The sequence below is a fragment of the Cloeon dipterum genome, chromosome 4 (assembly GCF_949628265.1).
Source record: "Cloeon dipterum chromosome 4, ieCloDipt1.1, whole genome shotgun sequence".
Classification (NCBI taxonomy): Eukaryota; Metazoa; Arthropoda; class Insecta; order Ephemeroptera; family Baetidae; genus Cloeon; species Cloeon dipterum.
In genome coordinates this window covers 11,836,263-11,862,235 of record NC_088789.1, presented here as the reverse complement: position 1 = coordinate 11,862,235, position 25,973 = coordinate 11,836,263, and the positions used below count along the sequence as shown (strand labels likewise).

Genomic DNA, 25,973 nt, shown 5'->3' with positions numbered 1-25,973 from the left:
AAAAATATCGAACGTATAGCAGCAAATGTTTTTAATATCTCTGATATATTTCAAAAGTTTTCAACTTTATTAACAATCTATATACAGAAATGAAAGAATTTTCTTTACCTTTCAATATACTTTACGGGCAGATTTTATTGCTTTTTAAATAAATACACTGTATATACCGATTACACACATGCATAGTTCCTTATGGAACTGGTGAGCCGAACGAGATCAGTTTATGCGTGCACAATTTCATACGATTAAGCGTGTAAGTTATAGTTAAAACATTAAAATTTTGCGACAGCCCAGCGGCGGCAGCATTGGAGATGAATTTTTATTAAATTATGGGGGTCCAGAGGGTAATTAAAAGGGTAGTCGTAAATTTGGACCGACCAGAGTGCTAAGTACCCGATCCCCCGCGGACCAGATTGAGACGCTGGCGGCGCGGCCGCGATAGATATACTCTCATACCCATAAAACGGCCCTGGCAGGCAGCAGGGGAGGCCCGGCGCGCAGTTACACGCACCAAAACACTCACTTTTATTCGAGCCCGACAAGCAGCAATTACCTGATGAGATAAAGCAGTCACCTGATGCTATAAAGAGGTACAACTTACGGCGTCGATTGCCCAAAAAGAAACATAAAAATGCCCCATTCGGAGGCTAATATTATCACTGAATAAAAATAATTTTGGTGGTTGGTGGCAGCGGTGGCGAATGGAATTTTTCAGAATGCGTGGGTTTGAAACGTTATCCATGTGATTCCAAAGGTTCAGACTGAATTTTCGATCAAAATATCAACCATTCCCTTTTTAACAAATTTTATCGAATTAATGGTAATCCAGATAACAAATTTGCAGTTGTTTCGAGCAGTTTGTTCGGTGTCGTGCCAGATTAAAAATACGGCACATCATTATTTGCCTGCTGTTTCCCTTAAATGCCGAAAGATAATCCTTTGATGCAATACGCATTCATATTCCTCTTATAAATATAGCAGGGAGTTGTTCAGTGTCTTCGATCGTGAAAAGGATTCTGCATGAAATATAGCCCTGGTTTGGCGTGAAGAGAGCGGCGCGAGAATGAAAAAGACCAGCGTGCTGTACACGCTGCTCTTTTTCACAGAAATGTACTTTATACCAAGCCGGGCTCTATTGTGCTCGAGTGCTTATTGCTTTTCGAATCGGAGGCGCAGGTAGGTCTTACCTTTCAGCTCGCCGGCCTGTCAGTGACATGACTTATTAGTTAGCGACACTATCCATCTTGCAACATGTGTTGCTGTCTTCGGCCTGCGAACGTTCTTTGTTTAGAAAAGTATGCACACACAATCTTTTCGCTGCTCTCTGCACGCCGCCCGCGACATGAAACAGCAGAGAGGAGAAAGATTTGCTCGCTCCTCCACAACTCGAAAAAGCGAGCGGTGCAGCGAAAAGTTTCAAAAAGGGAATGTGCTAGCGTATGCCCACTTTGCCAATCGATAAGTAACGCGAGATGTCCGTATTTTATTCTAGCCAGCAGGGTTCGCAAATTTTGCAATGCGCAAAAATGCACCTCTGGTTTTTTGCGCATAAAAAACAGCTGGAAAAACCCACTAGTTTTGGGGTTTCCACATTTTTTCGATTTAATCCGAAAAAAGTCATGTTTCGCGCGTATAAAGCCAGAAATTTTGGAAAATAATGATGAGAGTTAAAATTTTCTGCCTTTTGGTGAAACCAGTGGCTTTTATTCTGATTTTTTAAAATCCTTTTTTTTGTCATTTCATCATGGAAATTTTTGATCTTTCATAAGAATGTATGTGTATCGAAAAAATGCGCAAAATTGCAGAAAACCCCGAAAAAAACAGTTTTTTTTGCAATTTAGTGGCTTTTTCCGGAAAAATGCGGGTTTTTGAGAAAACTGCTCGCCAGCCACAGTATGCTTCCATTCAACATTAGAATACTCGGCATATTTATGTTCTAGAGTTTACTGCATTTAAAAACTCCTCTAATTTTTACTACAGTTCATTTTGATTCGCTTTGGATTCGCTTTGAGCAGTTCGGGGCCCAATGTCAGCAGAGATGACAAAATGTGGTTTATAGTTTTGAGTGACTCGAAATGCTCAAATAGCTCAACGGGCTGGGAGGCGCACCAAAGTCGACTTACCACTTGCTGGTCTTTGCACCTTTCCAGCGCCTTTAGGAACAAAGTTCTGGCGTTTCAATTAAAGATCTCAGTGCGATGAGGCGAAAAGATGGCCACATTGGGTCCAATATCTTCTGCGGCCATACTCGGACCCCATGTTATTCGCTCGGCGATGTTGTTAATTGGGACTCTGTGAGCTCACAGCCCATGGGAAAGTGCTGAGCAGAGGTTCTTAAAAAAGCTATATTATCGCTAAAGAATTAGTATATAATACGTGTATTCTACAATGTTGAAGATTCGTTAAGTTCAGCAAGATAGCTTTTTTTATTTCGAAGCCTATCGCTTCCTTTTGCCTAGAGCTGGAACGGCCTGAACATAAATTATACCCCATGCCCCTCGCTGACTCTTTTGTTGCGTATATGCGCGGAGAGAGGATAGGTGCAAAATATGGGAGTAGTGTTTCGCGTGTACCATTGACAGCTGCCTTGTTTTAACAATTAATTCAGCACGGCTTCTAGGCTTCCGTTTTCATTTCAAATATATGTCTTCATTCATTAAACCAGAATATATATGTTTAGCCGGATTTTTAATTGCTGTCAAGAATAGGACCAAGTAAGGTTCCTTGCGAACTCGTAATTTTGTATACGCAACTTATTTTTATCACTAACTTGCAATTTTTCTTCTTACAACCTTTAAAAATATTTTTAGGTTAGTAAGAGAGTTTCTTAATTTCTATCTGAAAATGTTAAACTCGTATTTTAGAACTAATTTTTTTTGGATAATCATATCCGAAACGAGAAAATCGAATAACCGCAACAGCATTTTGCAACGAGTGCCATATAAAGTCAAACCTCCATAATTCAAAACACAAAAGCTGCGACAATCTGTTCCACGAATCCACCCCTGACTCGCAGCGCACCCTTTGCCGGCTAATGGCGCGTGACACCCCTGAGACGATCACGCCGCGATTTGCGGTTGGAGATGCCGTGCACATTCATTTATCTCTGCTCGGCTCTAAACATACAAATCCATTATATTATAATGCAAGGGCAGATGGTTGGTTGGCTGCTCGTTTTTCCGCACGCCCTGCCTATGCGAGTGATATCAAGCCCCCGGCAATATAATATCAATATTGGGGGAGAGGGTGCCTGCCATGCCAGGTGAGAAGAGCAGCCGAGTCGAGTAATGGCACAAAGATGGAGTGTTTTATTGTCGCGTATATGAACTGGCGCGCAGTTTGTCCGATATGTTTACGGCCTTGTAGTACGCGCTGTGTCAACGGTCCTCTGTCGCACACAAAAAATCTGTGGGACTCTCAACACACGCACATCACCTCTCCGCTGGCTCTCTCTCTCTCTCTCTCTCTCTCTCGCTCGCGAGAGCGAGCGAGCGAGCGATCAAGAGAGTGAGCAGCAAACAGCAGACCTCCCGTTGGCATTTTAAACGCCCATAAAAAGAGGAAAACCAAACTCTGTGTGCTGCTGCTCATTTCGGGAACTCGCATTTTGTGGTTCGCGAATGGCTGTATGGCTTTCTTGGCTTGACGCGTTTTCAGAGTTATATGCGTTCTTAACAGACGTCTACCGTCGGCCTGGGCATCATCAGCAGCTGCGAAACCAAATATTTTGAATGTGTCTTGTGGGTTTAACTGAAAAATCTATATAAAATCATGTTTTTACTTTGGATTTTAACTGTTATCAAATCTGCCAACAATAGCGACTATTCTTCGCTGCTTATTGCTAGTTAATTATGATTCCGCAATTTTATTGAATTGATTCGAAATTACATCCTTGAGAAATAGATGAAAAGCCTGTTTTTTCATTATTGAATTATTATCTTCCAAGATTTGATGCTAATCTACTGTTTTAGACCCCTTAAAAACGATTGTTTATTAATTGTCTGGTGTTGTGTATATACAGTATAATCAACTGCATAGTATCTCTATAAGTGCTTCTTGTTTCAAATTTTGTCGTATCTTTACTGTTGCAATTTACTACAAGTAGCATTTAACCGCTGAATTGCGTAGTAAACAATTAAAATATTTCCCGTTGAAAATAAACTAATTAAAATCTCGTGCAAGATTTCAATCCAAACTTGATTCATTTTGCTCCATTTGCTAACCCACTTTTACGGTAATAAGAGCCTTTCAAAGTAGCCCTTTTCCGCAGCAGTAGTGCTGTGTCAGACATAAAGCGGTCCGAAATCCCGAGCATTGCCTATGTTTATGCCCATCAGTGGGTAGCAGCTCGCATCGTGAATGCGAATTGAGTCGCGTATTTCATGCCGGCGACGCAGGGCATATACAATTTAATTTGTCCAACTCGCTCGCAGTTTCGCACGCTCTTAAACTGATTACATCTTGGCACGGCCACGAGGAAGGCATAAGTTATATTAGTGAAGCGTAGATTGCCTCTAGTTGCTCCCAAATCAAATAAATAAACACCCAAATGTCTTTCTCTATGGTTTCTGCTTTTATTAATTTGGTATGAGAGAATTTTTCAAGAGTGGACGATATTTTGATCCCTTTTAAGGGACTTCAGAATAATCGAAAGTATTTGTATATTTTTCTTGAATAGCCACAATACAAGTATACGGGTGGTGTAACAGCATCCATTAATCACAAGACGCGCGCGATATATAAGAGCGAGAGTCTATTAATTCCTTCTGGGTCATCTTTTATCAATTAAAGTTTCGAATCGCAACCCCTTCGGCTGACACGGCGCGGTGCCGCAGTGATTAATAACGTGCGTGGCTCCGTCTTAATACGTATAATGTGCGGCGGCTCTAGACCGCATCTCTCTGCTGTGCAGCTCTTTTGTTGCTTTTTTTCAAGTGGCCGCCACATCCTATATGTAGGCGATAAAATTGTCCGTCCTCAATGGGGATATTTTTTTATACCTCAGTCAATGAGACACGCGCATTCCTTTGGCGGAAAGCTTCACCCTGAATATTATTTGTATGCTTCGAAAGATTATTGCAATTGAAAAAATTTTCAAAACTATGAAACTGATCCATGAAAAAAGTGCAGAAGATTGTACATATAATATTAATTGCAAAACAGTTTGACAGGCAAATCTGATGATAATTATGATGTCTACTTAACAAAATATTTCTTGGGTTAAACAGGGTTAAAAATTTATGTTAGTTGAAGACATCAAATTTGGTTCCACCAAAGGATAAAATTACGGAAAAGGGGGATGCTCTTCTGATTTACAATCTAAATTTTTGCAAGTCACTCAAAAGTAACATAACTACGCTTAAGAGAAAAACAATTTTGCCTCTAAAAAGAGAAACCTTGCATAATCACAAGAATAGCCTTTTACAAATCGAGTTCCTTTTTGAGAAAAAAAATACAGGTCTCGTCCATATACGTGTATTTGCACAATGTCGCGCGCAAGGGAATGTCGACAAGCGTGCAAGAAAAGAATTTCTTCCGCTTGGCGAGTGCAGAGGAGTTATTGCAGGATTAATAATTTAATAGAATGATGAATGCGATTCCCGGTTCCTTTGACTCTTTCGGCATGATGGATGGCGCCATCAACAGCCAGTGACAGACGTAATAAAACCGCCGCTGCCGCCAGAAGGAAAATCTTTGCTTATTCAGTCTATCGCATGTGATGCTGTGAATAAAGCCGCGCGCCGCGAATCTATCATGACATCATAACAAACTGTATCGTTGTTGCTTGTGTTCTGTTCCTTTTCATGCTTCGTCGCCGAGCTCATTCCTCTGCGAAATTTTGACATGCGACGAGGAGAGGAACCTCGGAAAATTTTGCAACAAGCTTTTTAAGTACGTTGTGGCGCTAATTTGACCAACAAAATTTTTACAATTCAATAAATCCGTAATTGGTTTGAAGATATTTCTGTATTTACTTCTTTAAATGTGAAAATTTTCAGTTATTTAATTTCAAGAAGTTTTAATTTAAATATTTTTGATTAAGACATTTTTGTTTTGGTCAGACGGGTCAGACCAAGACCGCCAATGCCCTTTTTAGTTGAACTTATTTATAAATGATAGCTTTATTGATATTATAAGAAAATTATGTTCTTATTTTACTTCATTTTGTCATAAATTTATGCTCCTCTTCATAGTCGTAATATGGACGGGCCAGTTTCTTTAGCCAGCTAAAAATCTCATCACTGATGAAATAAGTAGGGTTATCTAGAAAGGTTGTTAAACTGACAATGAGAGGAAATTCACTCGAGTTGTTCCCGTTGTTGTTCAAGATCTGTTTATGCGTTGTTATTTCATCTTGGCTCATGCCACCTAAATGATGGGAATATTACAAAACATTTATCATTCATGTTCATAGAAATTTTAAACACTAAAATTGTTCATAATCGTTTTTACAAGCAAAAAAAATCCATCGTCTTTTCATTCAAAACGCTAAAATAACATAAATTTAATTATAATCTAATTAGTCATGAGGTACAAACATGCGCCACATTTTATATTTAAATACAAATGAGGCTTTGCACGTTCTTTTCTGTTTCCCGCCGGAAAAACATTCTTATGATTGCAAACCTCTTTCGACGCATATAAATTTTCCTAACTGTCGCACTGTCGAATTTTTAGTAAAAAGCTTGTCAACATATTTTTATTCTCTGCCCAAGATAATGAAATTTTATGTTATGAGATGCCCAAAAGAAGAATAAAATCCAGCCAGAAAGAATATTAAGCAATAATCTTAGTCCTCAGCAGGAATTCTCCGCAGTAGCCGGAGCGTCTTATCTTAAAAGTATTTGGACGGCCGCAGCCACCGCGAAATAAATCCATTTTCAATTAGACCTCTGACCGACCCCAAATTTGTTACGTTGGAGCGCCTCTGGCCACACGTTACGATTTTTTCTGCCCGTGGTCATCAACACCGATCGAATAATTAAAAAGTGTGCGAAACAATTAATTTAGCGAGCGCTGTCTATGTGTGTGTAAGAGCTCATTGTGAGAAAATTAAATTAAAGAGTCGCAAAAACGGCAGGCCTGAGAGTCGCGACGGGAGAATCGAACAACGAGATGTGTGGCGCGCTGCCCGCAGCGGCAGATCAGCGGCAGATCAGCGGCTCACTTGAGGGAGGTCCAGCCGTGCATATTATTAATTAACCTTTGGCAGCAGGAATAAATTAGTTTAATTACTCTCGCTTTGTGGGTCACGTCGGGAACGGAGCGCGGGGATGAGCCCACGCTGCGGGGAACAAAGGACCCAGCGTCCGGATTAATTATTGCTAACAGTTATATATTCGCCAGTTTTTCATCTATTTTTTGCCAGGGCGCCTACCTCGCTGCTGATAAAATTGGATCAGCCTGAAGAGAAGGAAACTGGACTTAATGCACGCATGATTAGATATAAAGGCGAAATAACTAAAGGCGCACAATTTTTATTATCACGAACCCCAATGGGAAATTAGAAATTATGACTAATAATATATAGGATACTATCCTATATACTTTTACTGAAATACATTTTTTAAAAATTTAATTTATTTGATTAGCTGCAAACTAAAGACTAAGTCATTTATTCTTAATATAAAGACTAAGAGTTTATTATTAATATTCAAAATGCGAAATCATTTCATTTCTGTGATGAAACATGCAAACCGTTGAATGAAAAAGAAGTGTCTTGGCGTTCGCGTGCAACACAAATTCAACCATAAAACAGCATTATTTATTGCAGATGGTGATGTTACATTACACAAACCAGGAATCCCTCCTTCTTTGAGCAAGGCAGCTCTCGTTTCTTGCAGGGGATCACCATCACTTTTATTTATTTTCATAAATCAGCGCCGAGTTTTGCATGAAATTTGCCACAATTCGCGCTTGCCGTTGAAATCCTTTGAGTAAAGGGGCAGCTGCTGGCGCTTATTTCATGAATGAAATAGTGCTGGCTGGATTAAAAGAGCGATATGCCAAAATAGACCTGTTTTGCGGTGACGCTAATATTTCGCGACACTAATACCTTGGAGTCATTCATATTAGTCGCTCAAGTCGCCAAGCGTAATCCCTTTATACTGATCGCCTCACACCGCTCGTTCAAGTTTCCAACCAACTGCTCCTTTACTACATCAAATTTAATACGTACATTTTAAAAGTAAATTTTAAAACTGGGATTCCACACAAGAGGACGTAGAATATTAATTTAATTCAGAAGGATACACTCTTGAATGAGTAAATAAAATAAAGCTCAAAACATACGGCTCTTTTAGGGACGAATCTAGACTCAAAGCATGTTTGTTTTTGAAAATTACAGACCAGGAGTTGGTTTTCCAGAAACAAAATTGATTACATTATTATGTTTCTGTATAGCCATTCATTTGCACTCGTTAAAAAATTACAAAAACCTAATTATATTGAACATGAAAACAACCTCGAGTGGTCGCATTTTTCAAATACTAATTAATGTTATTGGCTCTATTTCGCAGACAGAGAACAGCGTGTGTTTTTCCTGCGGCGAGTGCATCACCGACAAGTACCTGCTGCAGGTCAACGGAAGACCCTGGCATGCCCACTGCCTGCGGTGCTGCGTGTGTCAATTGGCCCTCGACAGGCAGCCTAGCTGCTTCATAAAGGAGGACTCCGTATACTGCAAGGCTGACTACGCGAAGTGAGTTTTTTCCGCGACTTTCAAAATTGGAGATTATTCTAGAAAATGCTTTGGACCGAGGGTGAAATTCTTCATGCACGGAAGGGTTGGATATATCTTTTCAATTCGCAGTTCAATAGTGAGTTAATCTATAATGAAAGGCCTGCGGTTGGGAAGGGAATCAAAGGCACTCGGTTTATTATATCTTCTGAAAGGCGAGCCCCCCAATAAAAGCACGCGAGGCTCCTTTCTCTGATTCTCCAGCATCCACTCCTGCGTGGCCAGGAGGATTTTCATTGTTTGACAAGTGCGCGTTAAGAGCCACTAGGCTGTCAATCAAGCATGATAAATTATCATCGCATCACTTGCAAGTTCTCCTCGAGAATTATTATCATTTCCCTGGTAATCGATGTTCCCAACGTGACTCCACAATAATAATCCTCTTTATTTTAGAGCCACACAGCCAGCCGGTTCCCTTAGCGAGCACCAAGCACAAATGTGCTGCACAGGGTATAACGTATATATAATGACATGCCACAAATACCTCTCTCCGCAAAATAATTGCTGTGATCGGCCGCGCGACTTGTGTTAGAGTGTGCAAACCACGCTTGACCTACACGGCTCACAGACGGTGATCCTTTATTGTTTTCCCGCAAGCCTGCGGTGTCGATATGATACATGGGAGATCCGAAAGAGAGTTCAAACACACGCCGTAGGGTGCTATAGCTAAATCTTATATTTATACAATGACCTGCATTCATTCGAACTATAATTTAAATGGGAAACAAGAAATTTAAGAATATTACACTGCACTTTAAGTGATTCTATAAAAAAATGGATTTTCTTCGCAAGATTTTGATCGGGATGAGTGAAAAGTCTCCCGAACATTTGTTCTCAAATTTATTTCCTCTTGCCTCCCAATCTTATTTACAATACATGAATGTGATCCGTTGAGTATATTGTTTTAGGTATTTCAACTTTACATTTCCCTTTTTAAGGCACAGAAGTTAGTTGTTAGTCTCTTTGCACATTATTTTTTTTAACTTTTCAAGATGTTCGCAATTATATCTAAATACTCGTTATAGCACAATCAAACGAAAAATTAATGACTTTAAATTTATAGCCGACGAATTGATTAGAGCAAAATAAAACCGCGCCAATTACGGTGACTCTGAATTTGGCTCCAGAATACCGTTTTAATTTTCACATCGCCCTTTTTTAAAAAGAGAAAAAATATTTAATTTGATATAGGTTGAGAAATGAGATATTGTTACACACGAGAAAATTCCTAGCGTGAACCCAAGAAGAAAATCCTTGGCAGTTGGCAAGCAAAAAGTCGTAAAATCGTGTGTGGCAACGAACTATTCCTCTGGAACTGCATGTGCGCAAGAGAAGGCGGCTAATAACAATAATAGTCCCCACGCAGGGTAACGCGATACCTTAATAGAGCAACAACATCCACCTGACAGACAGACAGAAAAACGAGCAGTGAGTGAAATTGCTCGGCGCACAGTCAAACAATACAAGAGTCGCACTTAATTTACGGCCGCGTATCAAATTTTGCCAGCCACCGAGCTGCGCGCGGCTCGCATACACACATTAAATTTATAATTATTGCACGCTATTCGCATTACAGCCATTTCCCTTGGGGCCAATGTAGTTTTTGTGTGCGGAGAGTAATAATAAGCAACAATAAAACGAGCATTAGGATAGTGAAAAATGTTAATTCTTTTTCTAGTGAATTAGAGTTATACGTATAAATAAAGTAAAGAACTATACCATATGAAGCATCTCATTTGCATCGAGCTGTGGGATTCCGAGCAAAGCTAATAAAGTACAATTTTAATATTAACTTCTAGTGTTAGACAGACAATGAAGTATTCAAAATATTTCTCCATAATTGAATAAAAATATTTCAAATTTAAATTACATGGAATTTTCATAAAGCTTACAAATATATTTTCAAAAGAAAATGAATGATGATTATTGAACGATTTTAAACTTTGCCAAGGAAAAAACAATGGACATTATATATTTACTCTGCCGTTTGACTGTCATAGTTTAATTTTAAAGAGATTTGTCACAGTACATATTATATAAATAAAAAACTTCTTTGTGTCATGTTTTTATTGCTATCGACAAAGGATTTGAAATTTTGATGGGCAAAATGCTCCGATCAAGCATTGTTCCCGCATCATCTCGTAGCCCGAGTTGGCCAGCGACGTGCTCGTATTTATTTTGATTGCGGCCCGGCAAAAAGAGATCTAGCTAGAAAGTGGGCATGACTGGCGATTTGCTTAAACAATGGAACCGGCACATTATATCTGCATGCGGCTCTAGCTGGGTGGTAAACATGTCGGTGATATCAAAATAGGAATCGGTGCACGTCCTTTTCTGCTCGTATCAAAATATCAAGTCAAAACAGTGACAGTCGAAAAGCGGGCACCACGCTGTATGCATCGCAGGGTAAATACACTGAATATAAAAATGTGCATATTGGAATATCTCCAGCATGCAAAAAGAAATATCAGAACGACTGAAGCAGAAGCACAATGGGTGATCTGGTGTTTACAAAGATGCCAATCATCTGGTGTTTATCTAGAGACAGAATACATATAGTGGTCAGAGTTATTTTTTAATATATTATAGTGGTGCTTGATGATTTGGAAAAAACTTGCTGATTTAGTGTGGACAGCAAAACTTTCAAATAAACGATCAGTGCACTACGCGTTAATATTCAAACGTAGATATTTATCTTGGATAATATATTCTACCTGCAATGTGAATATTGGTCAGCCTTCAAGTTGAGCTATTTTTGTTCATTTAAAATAAGCTGCACTTTTTGACTAGTAAAATTGATAATTCCTTAACTTTAAGTGAATTCCATTCCAAACCAAAATGAGAACCTTATTTTTTCCAATTATTTTTCTCTTCAAACTTAACGATTTCTTATGGAATCATGATTCCATTCTTACTCTCTCCGTTTGCCTTCTATCATAAAATAAAAAGTGAACTCAACCTTATGCGTTCTAATCATCATTATTTCATTATAGACTGCTACTTTGTTGAGTCCGCGTGCAATAAAATGCTAAGTATAACGATATTGTTGAGCAAGACACAATACTCTTGTATGCATTTCCACGCAATCGAGCGCGCTGGTTAATAAATAATCCAAGAAGGCACTCTCAATTACCGCCGCAGCTCTCGCAGCAGGTCTAAAGGTTTTGCAAGAGCCGCGCTGCCGCGAACGCGCACCTTTCGTCTTTTTCTCGCAGTAAAGCGCACTTTTCTTCATCTGCTCGCTCGCTGGCTGATATAATTGATAGACCTGCCGTGCTCGAGTGTCATGAACGCGAGTACTAACATATACGTGCTGGCCGGATTTTCATGACAAATGACACACCGCGCATACATGCATACTTTGTTACATGCGGCGATGCGCAAGTCATGGTCGCTGTGTGGGAAAACACTCACCCTGCATGTGACTTTAGGTCCGCGCGCGCTTTGTTCTCCCATATATACCTTTTACTCCGAGTATGCAGCGCTTGCTCCAACCTCTACAGGTCTTCAAATGTTTTGATCTGCTTTTTCAAACGTCAGCTCAACGCATGATGATTCCATCCTCAAGGGAACGATTAGAGGGACAAACAGGAAACAGGACAAAATTCAGGGGTGGCCTGGGAATGAACACAAACACCTTGGATATAGCAGTTATATACCTTTTTACAAAGAGCTGAGATTATGTACTTAATATTTATACTATTGCCTAATCCCAATTTATCTCTCTTCCTTTTCTATGATTGTTTTTTTGCTCTTTTTATCCCTGTTCGAGGACCGGGAAGGGCGCGCACTGCACTAGCACGAATGCTGAAACCCGGGTCCCAATAACACCGCGAACGGATAAAATGGGCGCACCAGGCCGCACAGGGACCCAGCCCACTCAAGGGCCACTTGCCTCCACACCGAGGACTGCATTGAAACGCTAGACATTCGTCCCGTGAAGCCAAATCACGCATGCTGGAAAGGTGCAAACCAGCAAGTAGCGAGTCGGCGCCGGTGCGCCTCCCAGCCCGTTGAGCAATTTGAACATTTTATCGAGTCTCTAAACTGACCACTTTTTGCCATCTCTGACATTGGGTACATTTCATATTATGATAACTTTAAAAATTTGAACTGGTGATCTGGAATTTGGATTGATCTTTGGGATTGTACGTGACTGTAGTTAAATTGAACAAGGCATTGTAGTTTTTAAATCTAACTCAAATTAGGAAAGATTAACTTGGCATTTACATTATGGAGTGTTGTTGAAATGTTAGAGGTGCTACTTCTTCACTGCTGCAGCCGTTCTTCTATATCTTCTCTCTCCACCTTATTTTTCATAATAAACAGCAACTTTTCACACTCCTCGTTTTCTGCGTGCAAACATACATCATAAACGTCAATAAATTTCACAAATGAATGGATTATCAAATTCAATTTCTGTTGATTTGTAATTATGAAAATGGTACATTTCCAATAATAACTTGTATATTCAATTTACGAACTTCGAAAGATTGTTTTAATGCCTCTTAAAAATTTGGAATTCAATTTTTTCTAATAATTTAAAGTCGTTTATGGGACGCATTATATTTTTAACTATTTACCCACAGAGAGCCTTTTTCCCTGTCATCTCTTATTATTATATTCACCAGTCATGTTGCTCTGCTAAATTTTTCCAAATCTGCGGGACTGCATCGTGTACGAAAACGAAACTTACACGCATTTATTTAGCTATGGAATGATTTATGCGTGTGAAAAGGTTCAGCAACAGGCACGCACAATGGTAGTAAAGTAACTCACACGCTGCAAAGGCGACTGACTGAGATGTTATACCGATAAGATCAAAACCCTGGGGAGCGATAAGTAGATTCCAAAGGTGACATCTGAGGATGAAAAATGGCCTTAGTAGTGGCACAGCGGCGGCAGCGTGGTGCGGTGCGGTGCGAGCAAAAGGAAAGGATGCTCTGAATTCCTCCTATCGCATTCCACTATAGCGTTTTAATCACCACGATTTTTATTATTCAGGAATTAATAATTGCTCCGCACGCGCGTTTTTGACGTTAAATTTACGACTCGGAGGAGGAATTCTCCAACATTAAATTTTCATTCAGCGATGATACGCCAGTGTGCGAGTCGTTTTATTAAATCCGCGCAGCTGATTTGCATAGGAAAAATGCAACACCCGGGAAAAAAGGCCATAAATTAGATGCTGGAGACAAAAATGCACTGCATGGGGTCTCCTTTGCTGCGCGTTTGGATCGAATTTGTTGTTAGCAAAACGCGATATCCACACTCATCATCTCTGCACCCCTGAAGTATTTTAACTCAGGGTCAATTTAATTTAACAATTCGCCAGTTGAGTTCGAACCCGCCAATAGATGGCGCCAGAGGTTACTTTTTATTTAAATGAACTTCCGCTACGATTCATGCTGCTGTGCGCATTCTGCTCTTACAACTCATTTCTTTCAATGTGCTGAAAACTATCGCCGTAAAATTGTCAGGAAAGGTTTTTTATTTCAAAATATTGTTTTTCACGTTTCTACGGTTATTGGCTGAACCGATTTAGGTTTCCAACACATCATAAGAAATCATTTTAAGGGCTGAATTCATAGCAGAAGGATTGAGTCTTAAGACGCAACGTAAGTGCCTTTCAACCGGAAGTAAACGGTGGCGACATCTGTTGGCTGCTTCGATCGAACACCAATGGTGAATTGGAAGCCTGCCAATTAGAAACTTGCGAGTTTTTATCTCAACGCGAACCAGTTAACGTCTTAATGTGTGACGAGTTTGCAAAAGAAAACTTCAAAACCTGGAGACTCCTGCTATACATAACAATAATTATTGTATTGCGGTATTTAACCGATATATTTTTTAACTCAGATAAAAAGACAAAAAATGAAATACGAATTTACTGAGAAAGATTATCTTAGTTCTCCTGATTAAGCATACAACCCTTGAAAGTATATGGGACCAAAACAAATGATGGAGTTTGAGATGAAATTATTGAAGCGAAAAATTAATAATTATTACATGTTTCGATTTCGTCTTAAATGCTTCTGACTGCACAGCGAGGTTGAGGAAAACATTCGTTTCCTTTGCGACCCCTTTTTCAAGGTCTCATGTCTCTTTGTCATTTATTGTCACTCCCCTTACACCGATGTTTCGGCTATTTTATTCCGCATTATTCAGCAGAATTTGTCCCCTTCCTTGCCCAACTAAACTGCTTTATATACACAAACAACTTCAACCCCCGGAGGACGAAATGAAAAGCTAATGCTCAGTGTATTCACTTTTCGTCTACTGTCAAAAATGTCGACCGATATTTTGTATCAGGTGCACAATTTGGCCCTGAAATTTGCGTTAATTTAAATGAGCTCGTTCCCGAAGTCAAACTGAATGAGCTCGATTTCGCGTCCAGGGCTTGACATAAGCGGAACGAAAGAAATAGCGTTGGGATAGTTGGAAGCCGCGCGAGATTCCGATATGCATCGAGGCGGAGTGGCGGTAGGAGGTGGCCCGCTCGCCGGCCACTCTGCTCGCCGCGGTCCGGCATCAATAAAGATCATACGCAGATAAGCGCGATTCACGTGCTTTTCTAGACTTACAACTCGTCGTTTTATGTAGAAATAAGGGACTACCGGTGTTCATAGAGCGCCTCGCTTTTTTATTGCCCGATTCTTCTTTCTCTCATGTCCAGCAGCGTTCGGCGCGCGTGAAATGATTTTCCTCGCATCCAGAACACGCCTCTCACTATGCGCGTCGTTATAAATAAAAATGCAGTGACCCACGCAATTGTAATAATGTCCGCAGAGGACACTTTTATTGTGCACTCCCAAGCTCGAAAATATTTTCTCTGAAAGGACGATCTATTTATCAAAAGCGTGGCCATTATTATGCTAATTTTATTGGACTCCAGCTTCGGCGCAGCACCTTTTTATTTACTGCCTCCGCAGCTTTTCCAGCCGTTTTATTCGAGCGAGCCACGGTGGCCGCACGCGCACTCCGCATATTGTCCCTGCGACGCGGCCTCTTATTGATTGGTCCGTGTGAACAACGTGGATTACACGGGCTTAGATGCTCAGGCACTCGAAATTGCTGATTTATGCCTTTTACGCCCGACAGTTGCCAGATTTGTGGGTTTCAATCGCCCACGACGGCTTATTTCAACTCAAAGAAATTCCCAAACTCTTTTTCAATACTTGTCTATTATATAATTTGGAATAACCAAGCTTCACTTAATGACAAGTGGAAAAGACTTAAACTAGTGCAATATGCAGCGTTACTTTTCTTAAGGTTTTGCGTGTAATCAACTTAGTTTTTCGGCCCTCATCAGCAAAAATGACTTGTGTGATTTTAACAAGACAAAAAATCGTTAGTTGCCTCAATGGAATTTTAGTGTCTGTCCTCGCAGCATTAATTTGCTTTGAAGCGACGGAATCACGAGTTTCTTGTCCCCTTGATTTTATTGGCGTTAAATAAACATCCTCGCTCGCACTAGTTTATTAAGTCCGCGATTTTATCTCCCGCAGGTGTGGAAAAATTCCGACCGCAAACAAAAGAGAGTAAGCTTAATTAAATCCACTGACAGCACCAGCTGAAAACCGAAATCAAATTTGCAGATGAAAAAAAAAAACAGCCTCAGGTGAACGAATTTTCAGCGCTGCAGGTGCCAGGCGAAGTGGGCAAAATTTCATTACTCTGCGCGCACGCATATGCGAATGTGTGTGCCGAATTGGGGTTTGTTTTCGAAAGGCTTTGAAGTGCTCTCGCTGCCGGTGAATATGCAAATGTTTGAGCGGGAAAATTCGATTGGATGTAATCATAGCTGGGGTTTGTTATTTGCGGCAGGAGTGCGGCTCGCAACTTTGTTTGTGCTGTGCCGCCGCTGAGCGAAATCTAATAACAAACACGCACGCATTTCAATGAACAACCGCGACAACGGTGACGACAGCGAATAATATATTACGGATTCCATCCCTGCGAAGTAAGAGCAGGGAAGTATATGCATACATATATGCAGGGTTGTTATGCGCGTTTGAATTCAGTGTGTACGCGAGTGTGCTCACCACGTAAACAGCAAGTAAATAGTTATGAATATGAAACAGCGTGAATGCAAATAACCCTATGCGCCTGTTGACACTGCCTCATGCTGCGGTTTGAGGCCCACGGAGCTTTTCCTCGATGCTCTTATTTGTTTGCATTGAAGCGTCAAAATAGCATGATCTTAGTTTTGCGTACAAAGCATTTTTTAGAAGAGACTCATTTTCATTATTACTCGATATTTTTGACTCTATTAGTTCGATTGTGTGAGGAATATTTTGTTTGCGCCAGGAGTTTCGGCGCCAAGTGCGCCAAGTGCTTCCGAGCCATTTCTGCGACGGACTGGGTGCGAAAAGCGCGTCAGCACGTCTACCACCTAGCATGCTTTGCGTGCGACGCGTGCAAGAGACAACTGTCCACCGGCGAAGAGTTCGCGCTGCACGATGGACGAGTGCTCTGCAAGACCCACTACCTCGAAACCATCGACGGAGGCAGCACTTCCTCTGACGGTAAGCTTTAGCCTGTGAGTGCGTTTTTCATTTCTGAATCTCGCTTCATTGTGTATAAGTTGGAAACAATCTATTAAGCAGATGATATAATATACTTAGCAGGGAGATTGTCACTTGACCGCTCGCGTTTTGTCATATTTGTGCCTTGTATCTCAAAGCATAAAAATAAGCAACCTGTGATACACCAGTGTCAAGATATTGCCTTGGTGATTTTTTTCTCTTTTTTTTTAATTTGCTACTGAATTTCGATGGAGAAGCGTCATACTTTTGAATCATACAATATTTCATGTGATGTTCTCGATTCACATACCTTCAATAATTGTAAAAAAAATCACGGTAAGTTTTCCTTCCATCAAACAAGTTTTTTTAATTGCTTCGTGCCAATGAAGCAGTACAGATTTTACGTTTTACCTAAATAAATCACAATTAGTTTGTCATTTAACTAGAGATATTTGAAAACGTTCTTAGACACCTTTATTTAAATAAATCCATGTCATTCCAAGCAACTAAAGCATTTGCTCATTGAAAAAGCCCAGCTCGGCAAAACAAGAGTGAATGGAGTCAAATCATCTCATATAGCATTGCGCAATCAAAGCCGAATTCATCTCCGCACATCTCGGAACTTCCTTACCCGGCATCTTCAACCTGCTTTTCCTTTTGATCCCCGGCGCTGGGACTTTCTGCCGACGGGCAGGGAACTTTTGTTTATCAACCCCTACGACTTTTGCCAGCCTCACCGGCGATGAGTTGAGGTCATAGGTCATCCCGCTCTCTCTATTTCTCTCGCTCTCCCCCGCACGCGATTGCCACCCCCCGTTAACTCGCCCCCGCACTCGATTGATTTTGTGCTGGCTGCATTTTCAGCAGTTGTTGCCGAGCGCGGTGCTGCTGACAATGGAGCCGCGATTATTCAATAAAGGCTGCAAAACCGAGTCAGCAGCGGGTCCATTCGAGCGCGAACGCGCATAATTAAATTAATGACGGCTGTGACGCCACTCTGTTTATATCTCGAAACGCGCCGCCGGACGCCGGGGAGCTCCAATTATTTCAATATTTGTTCCCTAGTCGGACTAATTGAGCGGAAAATCTGCGACAGGCGGCGCGGAAGTAATTAAATTAGGCCGATCTTCATTCTAAATTGGTAAAATACGAAAATTTTCCAGCCTGTTTTGTTTGTACAGATGGAAATTTCGGGAATGACAAAATTTTCATGTTTTTACTAAATGTCATCCGCCCGATTAATAGTCATTTTATTTTTTTTTCTCACTTTTTAAATTTCTCGCACATATTGCAAATAATGCTACGCGCACTTGGTGTCGTACTATATTGATGCCAGAGTGTTTATTGTAAGTGCTGATTCAGGGTTTTGCTGGGCGTGTTACAGATGGCGGTGATTCAGAAAGTTATCAGAAGAACAAGGCGAAGAGGGTGCGCACCACCTTCACCGAGGAACAGTTGCAGGTGTTGCAAGCTAACTTCCAGCTCGACTCCAACCCCGACGGCCAGGACTTGGAGAGGATAGCGCAAATTACAGGTCTTAGCAAGAGGGTGACGCAAGTCTGGTTTCAAAACTCGAGAGCGAGGCAAAAGAAGCATTTACACACAGGAAAAATAAAATCTAATCGTAAGTACTCCGCTGATTTTTTTTTCTCCGAATGAGTGTTTTTATCAAGTGGCAAAATTTGTCATTCCCTTCTGCTGGGACTCGAGCCCGCGAGACAAAACCTTGTTCAAGCGGGATGGCTATGTTGCGATTTGCATTCATAAGAGTCGGTGGCCCCGCCCTGTCGGCGCAAGAGCCCTCAACGAACTTCCGAGCGCGCCTTCTCTCTGCTCCTCCCTGTCACGTCCCTTGCAGAACAAGCGGGCGCAATCGCGTAGAAACAAACACGGCTGCTCTCATCCCCGCACACTTAAAAAATATTTCTTCCCAAAGGCCAAATTATAAAAATATACTCATATATAAATATATACGTATAACCTTAAAAAAGTATGACTCTAAAAAATAAACACGTGTAAAATTAATTTTTTCATGTTCAAATTGAAAGAATTTAATTTTTCTTTCAATGCATATATTTTGATCAGAAATTTTTTGTTTCAGTTCATCACCATTCAAACTCACAGCTCAGAGACCAGGGTGAGCTGTCACCTTGCTCAGGAGCTGTGCCAGGAGCAGGGTATGGCCGACACATAAATCTTCACCTCACCTACTCGTTGCAGCAGCAGAACAACAACAATAATAACAAAGGCGGCAACACAACCCCAATCTTCAGTCCCAACGGTAATTTTGTTGAGAGAAAAAAAGCTTGATTTTTTCAGGATAGACCCTGTTGTCTCTATAGTTATCAAATGTACAGCTAGTTAAATAGGTTACACCTGTAAAAATCGATTAAAAAGAAAAATAAAATCATCTCGTTGAATAGAAAATAGGAATGAGGCACAAATCACAATATGCAAAAACTACAAACAAGAGCAATGTTAAATATACTTTTTATGATAATAACAAAAATAATTTCGCGAGCACGCTATTCAGTGAAAAAGATGACTGACCCAAAGTCAAGATAATTGTTTGAGAAGCCGTGTCATCTTGTGATAAAACATTTAAAATATAAAAAAGGAAATGCGATGATTTGCTTTTTTTCTTTTTTGAATATATGTGGCATACAATTTATAAACATATTTAATTTAATGTAATTTACTAATTCTCTCCATATTTGAAACTTGTGATAGCTTGTGATACGTAATATTATATTACGTATATATTATTTGAAATTTAATTGAATTGAACCTTCTTAAATGTGAATGAACTCAAAATGATTTTAATATTCTCAGTTAATCCAGAGAAAACATAGCGCCTGGTCAAAAGCTTTCGTTATTGTTTAGTCAGGAACCTTTCTTGAATATTTTAAAGGCTCATAAATTGAAAATTTACATTCGCAACTGTTTGAGTGGTTCTAAGAAATTTCACTATTTATACTCTCAATTTGAATGCAAATTTATGGACTTGAGAAATTTTTAATTCATTATTGCAGTTTCTGGTGAGAATTCGTCCATTGATGAAATGACAGATGACTCCCTAATGACCTGTATGAGAGGAGAAGTGTGAAGACGCATCGCAGCATTTAAGGCAACTGTAGCGACTTACCAGGATAGCAGAAATACCAACTTTAGTTGTGGCTGCTGTTTCATCTCCCAGTGTACTTGACTACAGTGTGATAGGCCTGATGCTGAGATTTAAGAGTAAGGGACTCCAAAAAATTTTGTTCGCTCTATAAAGTGTTGTAAATGATTGTTTTGTTCTGCATATTTGTGATTTGTGTCAAAGTAAGAATTCAGAAAAATTGTAAAAACAACAGATCAGCCTTGCCCAAAAATTTTTGTACTGCAAAAAACAGAAATGGTTGTATTGCTAACGAAAATATTAAGCTTCAAGTTTTACATGAATCTTTTAATGTCATGATAGGAAAATCAATGTTACTTCATTGTGCAACTTATAAATGTGCATTCTAGACTGCGGCAGAAAATAGAAAAGTAACCAAGCACTAGGCAAGAGAGATCTGTAAATATATTCAATTCATAATGAACTAAATCTTGCACAAATATGTAAATTTCCACACTTAAGAAGAAGCAACTTTAAAGCCAAATCAATGTTCAGCTATTGTGCAAAGTGGTGTATTTCAATAGTGACAAATAAAACTTAAAAGTACAAGTTAAATTGGATTTGAAGAACAAACAAATATGCTCTCCAGACATATATTTATTTATGTACATAAAATTTCACATTTTGGAGCATTACATCAGTTAAGACTCTTCACTGAAGTCAATGCTAAACGCTGCTGATGCGTCAGTTGCGTTGGATATCAGTTGTACGGCTCTTCCATCTTCTGTGACTAACTGGAACTGCACAGGGGGGACGTCTTTCATGGCACCTTTGCTACTTTTAGAACTCTCCTTTTCCTGCATATTAAATTGAGTTATATATCAAAATTTGGGATTTATGGTTGCCATACCTTCATAAAGTCAGATGAAGTCGGAATGTGCGCCACCAGTTGGCCATCTTCAACTGCCAGAGTCACTGGTAATCTCACCCCGTCTTCTCCAGCCTGCATCTGTAGAGTGGCACCAGTAGCATCAATCCCCTCAGGAAGCTGGAAACAACAACATGACAAATCATATATATTATGGTTTCAAAAAATTTGTAGAACATTAATTTAACTGAATCAAATTTACTAATTTCAAAATGGACAAATTATCTATAGCAAAATGCACTTCAAGATTTGTTTTTTAAACCTTTGCTCAGCACATTCTGTGGGTTATGAGCTCAGCGGGTCCCAACAACAGAACAACACTGCCGGGCGGTTAATATGGGGCCCGAGTGGCCGCAGAGAAGCCTGGGCCCAATGTGGCCAACCTTTCGCCTCCCTGAACCAAGGTCTTTGATTGAAACGTCAGACATTAATTGTCCCTAAAGCCACTGGAAAGGTGCGGACCAGCAAGTGGCGAGTCGGCTGTAGTGATTCTCCCCATTTGTTGGTATAAGAAAATTCCAGACATTTGCAAAGTAAGTTCCAGAATCCAGAATCTCAAGTAGGTATGTTTCAAATAAACTCCACACGTCATGACATGAATTTCTAACAAAAGATTTCACGACCTCTTGTTCATTTTGTGAATAAATATGTAGTTGAGTTATTACTTGTCGTGTTTAAATCTTACGACACCGACTCCAACAAGGCATTGAAATGTTATTTAAGAGCAACTGTTATATTACAATCTATTGACCCAAAATGTTTTGAAACCCCTGCTATGTGTAATTTGGATTGGACTAATACAAATTGTAAAGACAGGGCAATGTTAACTAGATATTCTTTTCATGGCTATCATTTCCTCATCTGTTCACATAAATGTTTTCATCTCGATGTCACCGCTAATTGTAAATGTAATTATTGTGATTCTTTGCTTTCTAGTATGTACCATTTACTAGACTGTGTCAAAAAACCTTTATCTTTATCTCAAGCATTCCGTTATAGTAAATAAATTTGTAATTGACTGTTAGTTGTACACCGATGGTGTCCAATAAAATGAATAGTAATAACAACTGTTATATTATAAAGGAAAAAGCGCGAATTAAAAAATCTTGGGGTGTTTTGCATTTCTCTGCACCAGATATGTGAGGAAAGTAATTTTCTACTGAACAAATACCTGCAATTGAGACTGCGCTGGAACAACCATAGGAAGCTCTCCACCGAGTGTATTCAAGATAACCTCTTGCCCATCTACAGTGCCAAGAACCAATCCAGTCTGCTCAACCTGAGTCAAACATAAAGGTTTATTAAAATGTCACAGCAACAGCTGTAAAATCTACATTTGTGATCTGCCGAAGAACGGATCCCGCTGATGTAACAAGTTCTGGTTGGTTTTCGTGATTATCAACATCTTCAGCTGCTGCTTGCTGGTTGTATGAAACATAAATCACAGGAAGAGTTCCGTTTTCATCTTCCTCTCCAACCAGTTGCAGGACAACGCTTCCTTCTTCAGCTTCAGACTTGGCTCCACTCTCAGGCAAGCCTCGGTGAACCTAGATTTAAATGAAAGTTTATTCTCAAACAAAGACAACTGGGAAATAATAGTTAACCTTTTTGTGCTTGTTTAAGTTTGAGCAGTCAGCAAACGCCTTGTTGCATATTTCGCACACGTACGGTTTCTCGCCTGTGTGGATCCGTAAATGCTTTCGAAGAGCCCAGTGTTCAGTGAAGCCACGCTGACAGTAGTCGCATGCGTATGGTTTCTCTCCTTTGTGGCGACGGACGTGACACTTCCAAGTGTCTTTGTGAAGGAAGGTTTTTGAGCAGAATTCACATTTCCACGGACGCTCACCAGTGTGCCTTTTAATGTGAAGTTTAAACTGCAAATATATTGAAAATCAGCGTGTTAATTCTTTAAGAAGAGGAAGGACAAATTATTTTCACCTTCACAGATTACATGTTTTTTAAATTAATGTTTATTAATTAATTAATTGTTGGACTAGCAAGAGATTTTGAGATAGCTTGAATCTAGAAATTTTCATTGAAGGTACCTGAGACGAGGTGGTGAAGCTGCGGCCACAAAAATTGCAAAAGAATGGCTTTTCCCCTGTGTGAATGCGCATGTGCTCTCGCAGATTTCCATTTTGAGAGAAAGCCTTTTTGCAGTATTTGCACTGATATGGTTTTTCGCCATTGTGCCAGCGGTGATGGAGGACAAGGCTCGTCTTGTGTGCGAATTGCTGCCCACAGCGGTCACAAAAGAATTTCTTCTCTCCCGTGTGAATAACCATGTGACTGGTAAGATTTGGCTTTGTCTTGAACGACGTTGTGCAAACAGTGCAAACATATGGTCTGAAAATATGATAGTGTCAGATCTAAACCAAGTGTAAGCTAATGAAATGAGTACCTTTCTTCTGTGTGAACAAGTTGATGCCTCTGAAGCAGCTGTCTGTGTTTGAAAGACTTGTCACACTTATTGCAGGCAAATAGAATGCCAGGACCGTGTTCTTTTTCTTTGTGATAAAACAGAGAGCTCAGGCTGTTGAACTTCTTATCGCAAACTTTACAAATCGAATCTTGCTTTTCGTTGAATTTGTCCAGGCTGGAATCTTTAACTCCCTATTTAAATGATTTCCTTAGACAGTTCCAAAGAGGTTCAACATTTAACTTACGTGAGAGAGTTCCAAGTGTCTTGCTAGACTCTTAGGGAAGGCAAACGCTTTGACACATTGGCTACATTTGAAAGGTTTCAGACCTTCATGCTCTGACTTCATGTGAGCCTGCAATCAAAATTGAAGGGTTTCTTGTGAATAAATCAATCATGTTTACTTACCAATAGAAGATCAGCGGACATGAATGACACCTGGCATGCTGGGCAAACAAATACCTGATCTCCTGCAGAATTTGGATCAACTGATGTTTCAACCGACAAAAAGTCTAGTGGATCCAAAATCTCATCTGATGAACAATAATGCACATACAATATTAATTATTCCTGAAGTGTTAATCCATCCTTACCATCAAGCTCATCAATTTTGTCATCAAGATTGATGACGCCTTCATGACTTGACAAGGCTTGATGAGAACGAACCGACTCCTCATCAAGGAAGTGTTCCTTGCAAACCTCACACTCGAATTTCCAGCTATGATCCTGAATTCTATTCATTTCTATTTAGAAAAAATTATCTTTTGATAAAAACTCTTGGGCCTACCTGTGAATTTGAAAAAGCTTTCGTTTTGCAAAAGACTTTTGGCAAATGCTGCAAGTGAAAAGCTTTTTCTTGGGCCTGAAGCTTTGGCGATCCTCTGACAGACCTTTTGATTTTGTCAGAACTATCACTCCACCAAGATCTTCACCATCTTGGTTGACAGTTCGTCCAATAACTTGAGTTACTTTCTCTGCAAGATGAAAAATTAGACAAGGAGTGATACAAAATGATAGAATCATTTAATCCAACCAGCAGATGAAAGACCATCAACAAATATGCGTTCTCTGTCGTCATCATCAATTACTCCTTGCTCCTTGAAGACTCGCTCCAATTCAGAACCAGCAACCGACTCCAAAAATCTATATTTTAACATACGAGTTATTGAAAAAATGATGAGCAGTGCAAAAGAAGGAAAACCTCTGTGGAATTTTTCGCTTTCTCTTAATTCGGCCATCAGCATCAACCTCTGCCTCTGGCTCAACTGTAGTAATAGGAGCTTTTTCTTGTGGAACCGCTTCAGGCTCTTGCTTCCTTGGCCGCCCTCGTTTCTTCCTTGGCCTATCTAGTCCTTCCATTTTTAATGAAATAGGATCATCGTCAGGGTACATTGTTTCCTTTTCGCTTGGTACAGCTGGTAGGAAAAACATTTTCATATAGTTATTTTTTTGCATAAAAAGCACCTACTAATCATCATGTACAATTTTCCATCCTCTCCTTCAACTTCCGGAATATTGGCTATTCCGATGGCCATTTTTTTCTCTTGCTCCCGCTGAGAAAATCAATGATGGATATTAATATAACTCATGTAATTATGTTGTATGAAAATGCCTGTACCTGCTCTGCAAACAGAGACCTGATTTTCTGTTGGCCGGCCACGAGGAGTTCAAAGAACTGTATGGTAGCTTGTACCTGGATGTTGCATCCAGGGCAAATTGTTCTAGGTAGCTTGCCGTCATCTTTGACCTTAAAATTGAAGGTTTAATGTCCGTTCAAAAGATAAATATTTTGAATTGGAAAAACACAATTTATTTATTTTAAATTTTAACCAGGACTGGAATTACATCAAATGTATCATAATATTAACGTATGTACATATTTTTATTAAATGATATTTAAAATAGGATTTTAAGAAAGCTTCACTGCGCAATTGATGGAATTTTTAAATAAAAATACACACCATATAAAAACAATTTAATTAGTGTGTTTACTTGTTGTAGAGCAATAAATTCATCCTAAATTGTAATTTTCATTTTTTACATCAGGATCTGGTCTTACCTTCACGGGCAAATATTTATTTACAAGAAAACCTAAAGCATTCTCGTCTTCCTCGTTGAACAGTAGCTCTCCGTTGGAATTTTTTTCACCGCACAAACGGCAAATATCAGAATTGTATAGAAGATTGTCCGAGAAAATAAAATCAGAACTCATTTTTAGCACTGATCGACGCAGCTCATCGCGATTTTAAATGTTTAGG

The 25,973-nt window shown here is 39.7% G+C and overlaps 2 protein-coding genes across 3 annotated transcripts in view; one reads left to right on the top strand and one right to left on the bottom strand.

The window, feature by feature from the left end:
- The window catches only part of Awh (Arrowhead), a 24,598-nt gene extending 3,615 nt beyond the window's left edge, over positions 1-20,983 (top strand). Inside the window, exons 2-6 of one of the 2 annotated variants that reach the window (XM_065488498.1) lie at positions 8,520-8,701; positions 17,054-17,268; positions 18,653-18,892; positions 19,370-19,549; positions 20,301-20,983. In XM_065488498.1, the coding sequence (XP_065344570.1) occupies positions 8,520-8,701; positions 17,054-17,268; positions 18,653-18,892; positions 19,370-19,549; positions 20,301-20,374 (891 nt within the window). In that variant the 3' untranslated portion in view covers positions 20,375-20,983. Of the gene's footprint in view, positions 1-8,519; positions 8,702-17,050; positions 17,269-18,652; positions 18,893-19,369; positions 19,550-20,300 lie in introns of both variants that reach the window. The other variant, XM_065488497.1, reaches the window with a different exon arrangement.
- Positions 20,973-25,973, bottom strand: LOC135942396 (zinc finger protein 28 homolog). Its single transcript, XM_065488494.1, has 16 exons — positions 25,775-25,973; positions 25,334-25,462; positions 25,184-25,268; positions 24,917-25,130; positions 24,749-24,858; positions 24,503-24,689; positions 24,309-24,448; positions 24,124-24,248; positions 23,963-24,070; positions 23,698-23,909; positions 23,342-23,642; positions 22,901-23,170; positions 22,631-22,843; positions 22,468-22,575; positions 21,279-21,416; positions 20,973-21,225 (listed from the first exon to the last, which is right to left on the bottom strand). The coding sequence occupies exons 1-16, from the start codon at positions 25,925-25,927 to the stop codon at positions 21,070-21,072; spliced, it is 2,649 nt and encodes an 882-aa protein (XP_065344566.1). The 5' UTR covers positions 25,928-25,973; the 3' UTR covers positions 20,973-21,069.